The sequence below is a fragment of the Rhinolophus sinicus genome, chromosome 17, assembly GCF_057876585.1.
Source record: "Rhinolophus sinicus isolate RSI-liver-muscle chromosome 17, RSI-T2T, whole genome shotgun sequence".
Taxonomy (NCBI): domain Eukaryota; kingdom Metazoa; phylum Chordata; class Mammalia; order Chiroptera; family Rhinolophidae; genus Rhinolophus; species Rhinolophus sinicus.
The window spans coordinates 150,533,927-150,547,409 of record NC_142517.1 but is presented as its reverse complement, the minus strand read 5'-3'; the positions used below and the strand labels follow the sequence as shown (position 1 = coordinate 150,547,409).

Here is a 13,483-nt window from a genome sequence, read left to right as displayed (position 1 = left end):
AAACAGTTTGAAGTCTTCGTGTCATACTCTAATAAACATAGTAACCAGACACTATTATCAATAAGTTATCGTAAAATCTTAATTAACCAGAAAGCATAGAAAATAAGATATCCGTAGTGAGATTTGTTGTTAATGATGAGTCAAATAACAAAGTTTGTTATAGAAAACCATTTTAAGGTACAGTATTATACTTTCTTTGCATAATAAAGATAGTATGTGCACCTATTTAAATCTCTTAGCAGCTTATGGCCTTTTAAGAAGTTAACAGAATGATAATTTTGTGAAAATACTTAGGATTAGATGGTGTTGTACACAGGCCATACTGGGCAGTTTACTACTACATCTCTAATAACTTATTTCCTTTTGAATTTACTCTTTCTTCCTGAAAGTTAGGTAATACAGTATAGTTTTTGTTTTGTTTTGTTTTTTTCTTAAGTTCTGGTGAATTTAGCATCTTCATTAGTTGATTTCTCGTTACTCTTTCACAGTAAATCTTAGTAGTACCTTATCAGGCAGCAGCACTTGACAATGTAAAATAATTTTATATTTCAACAAAGGATGTTTGAAAACAACAAAGAAGCATAGTAAAAACAATTAATAGTATTACAATTCTATTCTGATAGCCAGATACATAAAGAATAAGAAATTCTTACGGGATCCAATGGCCTGAATTTTGAAGGATGAGTCTCAGGTTTAATAGTTACAATCATTTTAAAGTTCAGTGAAATAGTTTTGAAAGTATTAGGCCCAAGCCAAAATTGAAATATAATTTAAATTAGTTCTGTAGTGGTCTACTAGCTGAATTAGGAAAATCATTATAAATGGAGACAATGTTGCACATTCTCTAGTCCATAAGGAATCTGTCTTGTGTTTGTGTTTTAAGATTTGGAAAGCTAGCAGATTCAACAAATTAAACACATAACAAATTAGCAAATAATTAGCCTAGGACATTTATTTTTTCACATCGTTCTCAAGTATTTTAAAGTTTTTGCAAAATTATAAAAGATCCAGAGGTCCTTTAATCTTCTACAAGTGCTACTTTAAGCTACAGTGAGTTTCTTTGTCTTGAATTTTAAGGAAATTTGTTTCTTCCAAACAGTAAGTTGGAATAATAGAGAATTGAAGTTGGATCTAGGAAAGAAAATGTGTGAAGAGGCAAACTGATGAGTATATGATAATAAATTTTACTCTTTCGATGCATAACTATCTTACTTGCATTTGCCTTTGTGGTACAACTGTTAAAACAGTTCCTATGTCAAAATGAATAAATATGAATCTGTTTAATATTCATCATATGGAGGAAGTTGATTAGTTGGCAGTGAAGTATATTGGAGCGTCAGAGACCAAAGTAGTATATCTATTATGTTTGACACTTAAAAAAAATAATTTTAAGGAATCAAGCAGTCCATCAAATCTTTTTTCAATGAGCCTTTTGTAAATATATATAATAGAGGAACTTTCTGTAGACTTGAATATCTGTTGGAATCTCGTGCTTTCAACCTAGGATAATAGTCATTTTCTAGGATTGTGTTAATGAAAACCAAGGGTACAATAGACATACAGTTTTAGGTAGGAAATAACTTCTTACATCTTGTACTACATTTGCATAAGGAATGTTCAGACAGAGATTACAGGTACAAAAGATCCTGAACATTGAGAGAGAAGTGTATTAAGACATTTGTGAGTCCACGAATTTGTGAACTCTACTATGGCACTTACTCTCTCATTCAAAAGGCATAAAATATGAAAAGTGAAGTGCAAGAAAGTCTCTGAGCGGTGAAGGTAGGCGAAGCCCACTAACTAGCCATATGACTTTCATCTGCACATCAGCCTCTGTTAATTTCTGAGCCCCAGGAATATTGTAAAATGCTACCTATCTTGAAGTTTGGACTTGCTGTAGATAATGTAATAGTCGAAATTTGGAATGACAGATATCAAGGAACTATTGTATATCATGTCAGTCCTTACACTTATATTCAAATAATTATCAATCATAGATTCCTAATTGGGAATGAGTTTTTTTTCAAAGGGTTCCCTCTACCTTTTGCTCTTGTGTTTCCAAGAAACCACAAAAGCACATGAGACATCTTTATCATTTTCTAATTTAAAAATGATCATATCAAGTTATATCAAATGCTCTTTCAAACTTTGTGCATTGACCGTTTTAACATCCTCCGATTTTGAAAGTTTCACATTTCAATTCCCAATAATACTGTACTTTCTGGTGTGGATTTTAACTTGTTGCCTGATTGCATATACTGTTAAGTAACAGAAGTTTACCATTTTTTTCTTTATACATGATTAAAGTGAAACAGCGCCTTCAAATCTAGTTACTAGTGGCTGACCTGCTATTGAGTGGGCATAACCCCTAGGGTTCAGCTGCTGCTGTTAATTGGATGACCCCACAGGCCAGTGAATACTTTTTAGGCATCTTGGGGTCTCCTTTCCTCAGGCTCATCAGATGCCCTGTTGCGTCCTTCCACTCAGATGCTATCCTCAGCTCTTATGGATGTTGGTGATTTGTCGTCACCTACGTATATTGTGGGGTTCATGAGGATACTCAGCTACCTTGCTTTGTTGGAAATGTCTGTGGGGCTTGATTTTGCTATCTAGGTTCTCTGTTTTCATGTGAAGATTCAGAGAAATTAAACTGTACTTCTACCGCTGTCTTCTCCAAATCCTTTTTAAAATCCCTACTGTAACTATAGTCATATTTCCCTTTCTTTACTAATAGTTTTTATGTCTTGTTTTCTGTTGGTCATTCTAGTCAGAAGCTTGATTTTTTTTTTCAATAAGATTTATTTATTTTAAATATAAAGTAGTTTTTAGTGGGTCCCCGCCCCCCGCCCCTGCCCGGGGAAAGCAACTTTTGGTTCTGTTGTTGTCTCTTGGGGCATTGGAGTGGTGATAAAGTCAGTGACCAGCCTGATGGCTTGTGCTTTTAGTGCCAGGCAGTCACGCTGTCGTGTTACCTGCTGCCAGCTGATATTAGTGTTGCTGCTTTGGACACCACATTACAGGGCAAAGCTGGAAGAGTGAAGGGGACACGTAGAAAGGCCTTTCTTTTATTATGTGTATGCGGATCTCTGCTGTAAGCTGTCCTCTCCCATCCCCCACTCTGGAATCCAGTTTCCTCTGTTTCCTCACAGGTTTTCAGAGTTTTGTTCTCTATTTTTGATGTTTATTTGTGTCTAGACTCCATCAATTTTCAATGATATAGCATTTCCAGGGGTGGATAAGGTGTGGGGATGAGAACATAGGAGCTGGTAGCCTATTTAACTTGTCATCTTATTTATTAAGAACCAGATGCCTTTTCAGGGTTATAGTACATATAGGCACACCTCATTTTATTGCACTTTGCTTTATTGCACTTCACAAATGTTGCATTTTTTACAAATTGAAGGCAAGACCCTCCACCAGCAAAAAGATTAGATTTGCTTTATTGTGGTGGTCTGGAGCCGAACCCACAACACTTCTGAGGTATGCCTGTATAGCCAGATACAGCCCATTTCCCTTACTGAGTGAGGGTTTACTAACCCTCAGCTGGTAACGGGCCTTTCCTTCTGAGCAGTACACTCACTCCCTACCCCCAGTCACAAAAGAAGATATTTGTTTCTGGCTAAGTTCTGTGGATTTGATACGGTAATTGCATCCCTGAGGGCAAAGCAATCTGATTCTGTTTTTAAATGACATTAAAATTGGACAAGGATAGCACCCAATTTAACCTTTTCTCATCTGGGGCTTTTTTATTCTTTATTTTTTGTTGGGTAATATTGGGGAACGGTGTGTTTCTCCAGGGCCCATCAGCTCCAAGTCATTGTCCTTCAATCTAGTAGTGAGGGGCACAGCTCAGCTCCAAGTCCAGTCGCCGTTTTCAGTCTTTAGTTGCAGGGGGCGCAGCCCACCATCCCATGAGGGAATTGAACCGGCAACCTTGTTGTTAAGAGCCCTCACTCTAAGCAACTGAGCCATCCGGCTGCTCATGGGACATTTTGAAATAAGCTTTGTATATTTCTATTATAAATATTAGCAAACATGCATAATATTTTTGACAGAGTGGGAAATATATATATTTTTCAGAATATTAAATGCTTCTATGTCCTTCTCTTATATGTTGTATAATTATCCCTTTAAATGAGATGGCTGCTAATTATAAACATGTAGAGTTTAACTAATTATAAACATGTAGAGTTTACTTACAAACATGTTAGAGTTATAAACATGTTGTGATACTTAAAAAAAATTGTTTTTAAAATCTTCATTTGGTTTCGTGAATTACATAGGAAAGAAGTCACAGGAAAGCAGTGAAGCAGTCCCTAAGAGGCAGGCAGCTGCTGGGTTGACTTGCCACACTTCTTAGATACAGTCCAAATAGATTTAAACAGCTTATGGCACACAGGCAGCATGAGCTTCGTGTTCAGATTGGTTCCCCTTTCCCTCTAAGTCTTGTGTGTGCAATTTATGTTTGTGTCACAGCTGAGGAAACTTGAGCTCAGGACTGCCACCCCTACCCACCCACCCCCGCCAATCTTATAATGGGATCGCTAGCAAACCAGCCCAAGAGGAAGACATTATTTTCCTACTGATCAGGAAACAAACCTGCCCCCTGACTGGAAGGGAGACACTATCTCTATCTTCCAAGGATGTTTGCAAACATCCTTGAAGATATTGCAGAGACCAAAGGTGTCATAAGGCGTGTATAAACACCATGGAGAATTCCCTCCCAACAGAAGGAAAGCTAATTTGTGTTTTTATGGGAGCTATTAGGCATTCTGAAATGTAATTCTTTTGTTCTACCCACAGCACCCCCAAACACCTCAACTTAAAGTAAAACTGTCAGCTAGTTCTAAACATGTAAACAGCTAATAATGCTAAACTTCCTAAAATTAATTGTACTAAACTTCCTGAAATTACAAATTAAGGTAATTTAAAAAACTCAAGATAAAAGTATAGATACAAATGAATGAAACTTGTCTGTACAGTCTTATACTCACAGATGAATTTTATTTGTGATTGTGTTTCATACGAGTATTAGCGAATAATATATCCAGTGTCATAAAGTTTAAAATATAAGATGGAAAGTTTACATTATTAAGCTGAACACCTTTCAAAATGATTTTTAGGAAATTTTTTGTTGTCTAAATAACCAATGATAATGAGCCTTTTCTGATTTTCTGTAGTATGTTAGTAGTTCAGCAATCTGAAATTCTTGAGGAACTTTCCGAATCTAAGGTTGTTTAGAATAAACAATCTATAGTTGCTGATTTATTTTAACCATACAGTATTTTATACTACAGAAATTCATTAAAGAATTTATAAAGAAAACATTTCTATGTGGTAAAACAGTAGGTAGTAAAAAATCTGAAGATTTTTGGTTGTAGTAGATAAAACTTTTCTTCTGTTTGCTAAAGACTTGCATAAAGCTAACCAGTAATTCTCCAGCCCTAACAGAATGATTTCTTTTTAGAATCTTTAGGGTTGCGTAGTAAAGTTCTGAGGAAAATTGAAGAGCTCAGGACAAAGGTGAAAACGCTTTCTTCTGAAATTCCTGATGAATTTATATGTCCAATCACTAGGGAGCTGATGCAAGATCCTGTCATCGCATCAGGTATGTGTGATGCTATTCTAAGTTTCAGGGCATATTATGTGTTAAATGAATAAATAATGTAGACAGTTCATAGAAATTTGTTTAAATATGGAAAATATTCAAAATTCCTGCTTTATTTCTTATAAGTAGTTTGTTTGTTTTTTCTTTTTAAAAACTTATTAGACCTGAGGTGATCTATTGAACATTATGTATTTCTTAATGAATAAAATTGGGTTGAGTAGGTTTGCATAAGATGAGAAACAAAAGGGATAAGTTTTACAAGCTTTAATGAACTTGTGAAATGTGTAATTACTAAACTGTAAAGTTAAGGTACTGTCTTTTAGGGTAGACTGTTGAGATCTCTTATATTTATTTTGTCCATCATGAATTTAAGTAGCCTTACAGAAATAAGAATTTAAAGATTATAAAGTTGTATTATTCCACATTAATTTCTAATCTTTGTCAATAAATAGATATACATACTTTACATAGTTGTAATCAGTGAATCCATATTGTATTTTTTTATTTTTTTGTGTAAAACTTTATATTTTTACATTATTATATTTTGACTTAGTCTACGTAATTTTCAGTTTTAATAACTTTATTGAGGCTTTATGCTACAGTTTATTTGACTCTTCTATTTGGTGTATGTATGTGTTTGCAAATCTTTCTGTTGCAAAGAGCATTGCACTGATATCTTGGTATTCCTTTCTTTTTGTTATTACCAGTACTTAGAGTTATTTTCATGGCATGTGCTCCAAAACAGAATTAACCAATCAGAGAATAAGTTACGAACATGAAAAGAGTAGTCGTGATAGTTTTTGTTGGATTTGTTATTAGATTGTTTTCTAGAAAAAAAATTTGCAGTGCTAACAGCAGTATATTTAAGTGTACCTGTTTTTCCAGTTTTGTGATTACTGAATTTTATAACTCTATTTTTGTGAGTTTAATGGTTTGAAATTGTATTCCTTACATTGCTAGGGAGGCAGTAAATTTTTCTACATGGCAGTTTACCATTTAAATATGCTTGGGTATAAAAGATTTATTCATCCTCCTTGATAATTAACTTAACTGAGGGACTTAAATACCAACCTTATATTCTGTGTCCACATTATTAGTGGAGCTAATCATATGGAGTCTTATTTTGTTAGTATCATTTTAATATATTTGATTGTTTCTCTTGCTCTGAGCTTTTATAGGCAGGAGCATTTTTCATTTCTATAAGTGTAAACATTTTCTTCCGGTTTTTACTTATTTACTTATTTATTACTTATTTACTTAAATTTATTGGAGTAATACTGGATAATAGTATTATATTAAGTTTCAGGTGCACAATTCTATAAAACATCATCTGTTTATTGCACTGTTTGTTCACGAGCCAAAGTCAAATCTCCTTCCATCACCATATATTTGACCCTTTTTACCCTGTTCTACACCCCCTCCTCGCTCCCAGTAACCACGATACTGTTCAGTGTCTGTGAGTTTTTGTGGTGTTATGCTTGTTCATTTGTTGTTTTCAGTTTTATATCCCACATATGAGTGAAATCATATAGTTCGTGTCTTTTTCTTGTCTGACTTATTTCACTTAGCATGATATTCTCAACATCCAGTCATGTTGTCACAAATGGCAATATTACATCTTTTCTTGTGGCTAAGTAGTATTCCATTGTATATATATACCATATCTTATTCATCCAATCATTGATCAAAGGACACTTAGGTTGTTTCCATGTCTTGGCTATTTGCAAATAATGCTGCAGTGAACATAAGGGTACATGTATCCTTATGAATAAGTGTTTTCAAATTTTTTCGGTAGATACCCAGAAGAGGGATTTGGTCATACAGTAGCTCCATTCTTAATTTTTTGAAGAACCTTTTTGTTTTCCATAAAGGTTGTACCAATTTACATTCCAACCAGTGTACGAGGTGTCCCTTTTCTCCACATCCTCTCCAACACTTATTTCTTGTCTCAATGATAATATCCATTTTAACAGGTGTGAGATGGTATCTCATTGTGGTTCTGATTCGCGTTTCCCGTATAGGCTTGTGAGACCGATCATCTTTTCATATATTTGTTGGCTCTCTGTATATCTTTTTGAGAGAAGTGTCTGTTCAGGTCCTCTGCCCATTTTTTAATTGGATTTTTCTTTTTGTTATCTATATGATTTCTTTATATATTTTGTATATTAGCCCCTTATCAGAGGTATTGTTTGCAAATACTTCTCCCATTTGGTTGGTTGGTAGTTTCTTTTGCTGCGAAAAAGTTTTTTAGTTTGATGTAGTCCCATCCATTTATTTTTGCTTTTACTTCCCTTGCCTTTGGAGTAAAGTTCACAGAAACCCCTCTGAGACCAAGGTCCATAAGTTAGGAAAACATAAGCCTATGTTTTCTTCTATGTATTGTTTTAGCTCTTATATTCAAGTCTTTAATCCATTTTGAGTTAATTTTTGTGTCTGGTGTCAGATAGCAGTCTAAGACGTTTCATTCTTTTACATATGGCTTTCCAATTTTCCCAGCACCATTTATTGAAGAGACTTTCCTTTCTGCATTGTGTGTTTTTGGCTCCTTTGCAAAAAATTAGTTGCCCATATATTTGTGGGTTTATTTCTGAGCTCCGAATTCTGTTCCATTGATCTGTGTGTCTATTTTTCTGCCAATACCATGCTGTTTTGATTATCGTCTCTTTGTAGTATAATTTGAAGTCAGGGACTGTGATACCTCCAGCTTTATTCTTTTTTTCTCAGGATTGCTTTGGCTTTTCAGGGTCTTTTGTGGTTCCATTCAAATTTGAGGATTTTTTTGTACTATTTCTTTGAACAATGCGACTGGAATTTTGATAGGGATTGCTATAAATCTCTGTGTTACTTTAGGTGCTATGGGCATTTTAACTACGTTAATTCTTCCAGTTCATGAACAGGGGGTATCTTTCCATTTCTTTGTGTCTTCTTCTATTTCTTTCAACAGTGTCTTGTAGTTTTCAGTGTATAGTTCCTACACTTCCTTTAAGTTTATTCCTAGGTATTTTATCCTTTTTATTGCAACTGGAAATGCGTCATTTTCTTTATTTCTTGTTCTGATATTTCATTGTTAGTATATAGGAACACAACGGAGACTTGAGTACAGTCAGGGTTCTGTTTCTTATCTATTCAGAGGCATCTGAATATTCACATTCTGTGATATTCAGTGTGCCTTTTTCCACATGGTAGAAAAACACAACCACCAATAGGTCCCATATTTTACATTTTGCAATTTCAACCACCAGAGACATACCAATACAACATTCCTTACCGGTGCCAACTCCAAAATTCCCAAAGAACTCATTCCCCTCCCCTGAGCCAGGAGCCTACCCCAGTGGTAGTCCCTACAGGGATGAGGTGTGGTACTGTGATTTGCCTAACTGTGAAGGGTAGCATTGTACATAAATGGGGTAGCATCATGAGGATAGTGGTAGAAGGGATAGTTTACAGAAAAGAGGTGGGTAAAATGTACTAATAATATCAATTAAGTCTGCTCTAATGTGTCATTTGAGGCCACTGTTGCCTTATTGATTTTCTGTCTGGATGATCTATCCATTGATGTCAATGGGGTGTTAAAGCCCACTTCTATTTCTGTATTATTGTTGATTTCTTCCTTTACGTCCGTCAATATTTGCTTTATATGTTTATATGCTCCTTTGTTGGGTGTGTAGATGTTTATGAGAGTTATAGCTAGCCTCTTGTTGGATTGATCCCTTTATCGGTATGAAATGCCCTTCTTTGTCTCTTGATACAGCCCTTGTTTTCAAATATGTTTTGTCTGTTACCGGTATTGCTACCCCAGCTTTTCTTTTCTTTTCTTTTCTTTCTTTTTTTTTTTTTTTTCATTTGCATGATATATCTTTTTTCATCTCTTTACTTTCAGTCTCTGAGTATCTTTTGCTCTGAAGTTGGTCTCTTATAGGCAGCATACGAGTACGTACACTTCTTGTTATCCATTCAGCCACCCTACGTCTTTTGATTGGAGTATTTAGTCCATTTACATTTAAAGTAATTATTGATAGATATGTATCACAGTTTTATTATTTTCTTTTCTGATTATTTTTGTAGTTGTTCTCTGTTCCTTTTTTATTCTCTTGGTCTCTTCTCTTGTATCTGGGTATTTTCCATATATTGTTTTGGATTCTTTTCTCTTTATTTCTTGTTTGTCTCATAGATTTTTGGTTTGTGGTTACCATCTGCTTCTCTATACCAAGCTATGTTTATAGCAGTCTATTTTAAGTTGATGGTTGGTGTAAGTCTGAACACATTCTAAAATCACTATGATTTTTATTCCCCCTCCATGTTTGTTTTGTTATAATTTATTTATTTTGTGTGTGTTTTGATCCCTTAATTTATTGCGGAAATTAAGCATGATCATCATACTTTTGCCTTTTAACCTTTGTACTAGTTTTATTGTTGGTTGATCCATTGCTTTTACTGTTTGCCTTTGTCAGTGAGTTTTTTTCTTTCATATGTTTTGTTATTCATATAGACAGTGCCAAAAAATGTATACACATTTTAAAGAAGGAAAAAGCTGTATTAAAACTATAATAATATATAGTGATAACAAAAGATGAATACAAGTCATGTGTATATATTTTTTTTGGCACCCCTGGTATTTTGGATCTTGCCTACTTAGAGAAGTCCATTTAACATTTCTTGTAGTACTATTTTAGTTGTTATGAACTCCTTTTAATTTTTTTGTCTGGAAAACTCTTTATCTCTCCTTCGATTCTAAATGATAGCCTTGCTGGGTAATCTCAGTTGCAGGTCTTTGCTTTTCATCACTTTACTATTTTGTGTCAATCCCTTCTGTCCTGCAAAATTTCTGTTGAGAAATCAGCTGATTGTTTTATGGGAGCTCCCTTGTAGATAACTAACTGCTTTTCTCTTGCTGCTTTTAAAATTCTCTGTTTGGCATTTTAATTATGATGTGTCTTGGTGTGGGCCTCTTTGGGTTCATCTTGTTTGAGACACTATGTGCTTCTTTGACTTGTATGTCTATTTCCTTTCCCAGGTTAGGGGAGTTTTCAGTCATTATTTCTTCAAATAGGTTTTCATTCCCTTCCCCCCTCTTCTCCTTTTGGTACCTCAATGCTGCGAATGTTGGTATGCTTGATGTTATCCCAGAGGTTCTTTTTTGTTAAAAAATAATAATTTTTTTCAGTTACAGTTGACATTCAATATTATTGTATGTTAGTTTCAGATGTACAGCATAGTGGTTAGACATGTGTATGATTTATGTAGTGATCCCCCAATTAGTCTAGTACCCACCTGGCACTGTACATAGTTGTTGCAACGTTATTGACTGTATTCTCTATGCTGTAGTTTACATCCTGTAACTATTTTGTAACTACTCATTTATATTTCTTTTTTTTTTTTTTAATTAAATTTATTGGGGTGACAATTGTTAGTAAAATTACATAGATTTCAGGTGTACAATTCTATATTACATCATCTATAAATCCCATTGTGTGTTCATCACCCAGAGTCAGTTCTCCTTCCATCACCATATATTCGATCCCCCTTACCCTCATCTCCCACCCCCCACCCCCCGCCCCCTTACCCTCTGGCAACCACTAAACTATTGTCTGGGTCTATGAGTTTCTGTTTCTCATTTGTTTGTCTTGTTCTTTTGTTGTTTTTGGTTTATATACCACTTATCAGTGAAATCACATGGTTCTCTGCTTTTTCTGTCTGACTTGTTTTGCTCAGCATTACTCTCTCAAGATCCATCCATGTTGTCACAAATGTTCCTATATCATCTTTTCTTACTGCCGAATAGTATTCCATTGTGTATATATACCACAACTTCTTTATCCATTCATCTATTGAAGGACATTTTGGTTGTTTCCATGTCTTGGACACAGTAAACTAAGCTGCAATGAACATTGGAGCACACGTGTCTTTATCTCTAAATGTTTTCAGATTTTTTGGGTAGATACCCAGGAGAGGGATTCCTGGGTCATATGGCAATTCTATTCGTAATTCTTTGAGGAACCTCCACACTGCCTTCCATAACGGCTGCACCAGTCTGCATTCCCAGCAACAGTGTATGAGGGTTCCTTTTTCTCCACAGCCTCTCCAACATTTGTTACTATTTGTCTTATTGATGATAGCCATTCTGACTGGGGTGAGGTGATATCTCATTGTGGTTTTGATTTGCATTTCTCTGATGATTAGTGATGTTGAGCATTTTTTCATGTGTCTATTTGCCATTTGTATGTCCTCTTTGGAGAAATGTCTCTTCAAGTCCTCTGCCCATTTTTCAATTGGGTTGTTTGTTTTTTTGTTGTTGAGTTGCATGAGTTCCTTGTATATTCTGGATACTAGCCCCTTATCGGAGGTACTGTTTGCAAAAATCTCCCATTCAGTTGGTGGCCTCTTTATTTTGTCAATGGTTTCTTTTGCTGTGCAGAAGCTTTTAAGTTTCATATAGTCCCATTCGTTTATTTTAGCTTTTACTTCCATTGCCTTTGGAGTCGAGTTCATAAAATGCTCTTTGAACCCAAGGTCCATAAGTTTAGTAGCTATGTTTTCTTCTATGCAGTTTATTGTGTCAGGTCTTATGCTTAAGTCTTTGATCCATTTTGAATTAACTTTGGTACATGGTGACAAATAGCAGTCCAGTTTCATTCTTTTGCACGTGGCTATCCAATTCTCCCAGCACCATTTATTGAAGAGGCTGTCTTTGCTCCATTGTATGTTTTTAGCTTCTTTGTCAAAAATTATCTGTCCATATTTATGTGGTTTTATTTCTGGGTTCTCAATTCTATTCCATTGGTCTATGTGTCTGTTTTTCTGCCAATACCATGCTGTTTTGATTATTGTAGCCCTGTAGTACAAGCCAAAGTCAGGAAGTGTGATACCTCCATTATTGTTCGTTTTTCTTAAGATTGCTTTGGCTATTCGGGGTCTTTTGTGGTTCCAAACAAATCTGATGATTTTTTGTTCTATTTCTTTAAAATATGCCATTGGGATTTTGATGGGGATTGCATTGAATCTGTATATTGCTTTGGGTAATATGGCCATTTTAACTATGTTGATTCTTCCAATCCATGAGCACGGAATGTCTTTCCATTTCTTTGTGTCTTCTTCAATTTCTTTCAAAAATGTTTTATAGTTTTCAGCATATAGGTCTTTCACATCCTTGGTTAAGCTTATTCCTAGGTATTTTATTCTTTTTGCTGCAATTGCAAAAGGAATTGTTTTTTGTATTTCTTTTTCTGAGATTTCATTGTTAGTATATAGGAAGGCAATGGACTTTTGTGCGTTGACTTTGTAGCCGGCAACTTTACTGTATTCGTTGATTGTTTCTAATAGCTTTTTGGTGGAGTCTTTAGGGTTTTCTATATATAGCATCATGTCATCTGCAAAGAGTGATAATTTAACTTCTTCATTCCCAATTTGGATGCCTTTTATTTCTTTCTCTTGCCTGATTGCTCTGGCAAGGACTTCCAACACTATGTTGAAAAGCAGAGGTGATAGGGGACATCCCTGTCGTGTTCCTGAACGTAGAGCAAAGGGCTTCAGTTTTTCTCCATTAATTATGAGATTGGCAGAGGGCTTGTCATATATGGCCTTTATTATGTTAAGGTATTTTCCTTCTATACCCATTTTATTAAGTGTTTTAATCATAAATGGATGTTGTATCTTGTCAAATGCTTTTTCTGCATCAATTGATATAATCATATGATTTTTGTCCTTTATTTTGTTTATGTGATGTATCACATTGATGGATTTGCGTATGTTGAACCATCCTTGTGCCCCGGGGATGAACCCCACTTGGTCGTGATGAATAATCTTTTTAATGCATTGTTGTATTCGATTTGCTAGAATTTTATTTAGGATTTTTGCATCGGTATTCATCAGAGATAT

The 13,483-nt window shown here is 34.9% G+C and overlaps 1 protein-coding gene across 5 annotated transcripts in view; it reads left to right on the top strand.

The window, feature by feature from the left end:
* BAZ2B (bromodomain adjacent to zinc finger domain 2B) overlaps positions 1 to 13,483 on the top strand; it is a 311,801-nt gene that overhangs the window by 275,731 nt on the left and 22,587 nt on the right. For all 5 annotated transcript variants that reach the window (XM_088794244.1, XM_088794241.1, XM_088794242.1 and 2 more), the window contains one exon: positions 5,468 to 5,608. In XM_088794244.1, coding sequence (XP_088650370.1) covers positions 5,468 to 5,608 — 141 coding nt within the window. The remainder of the gene's footprint in view (positions 1 to 5,467; positions 5,609 to 13,483) is intronic.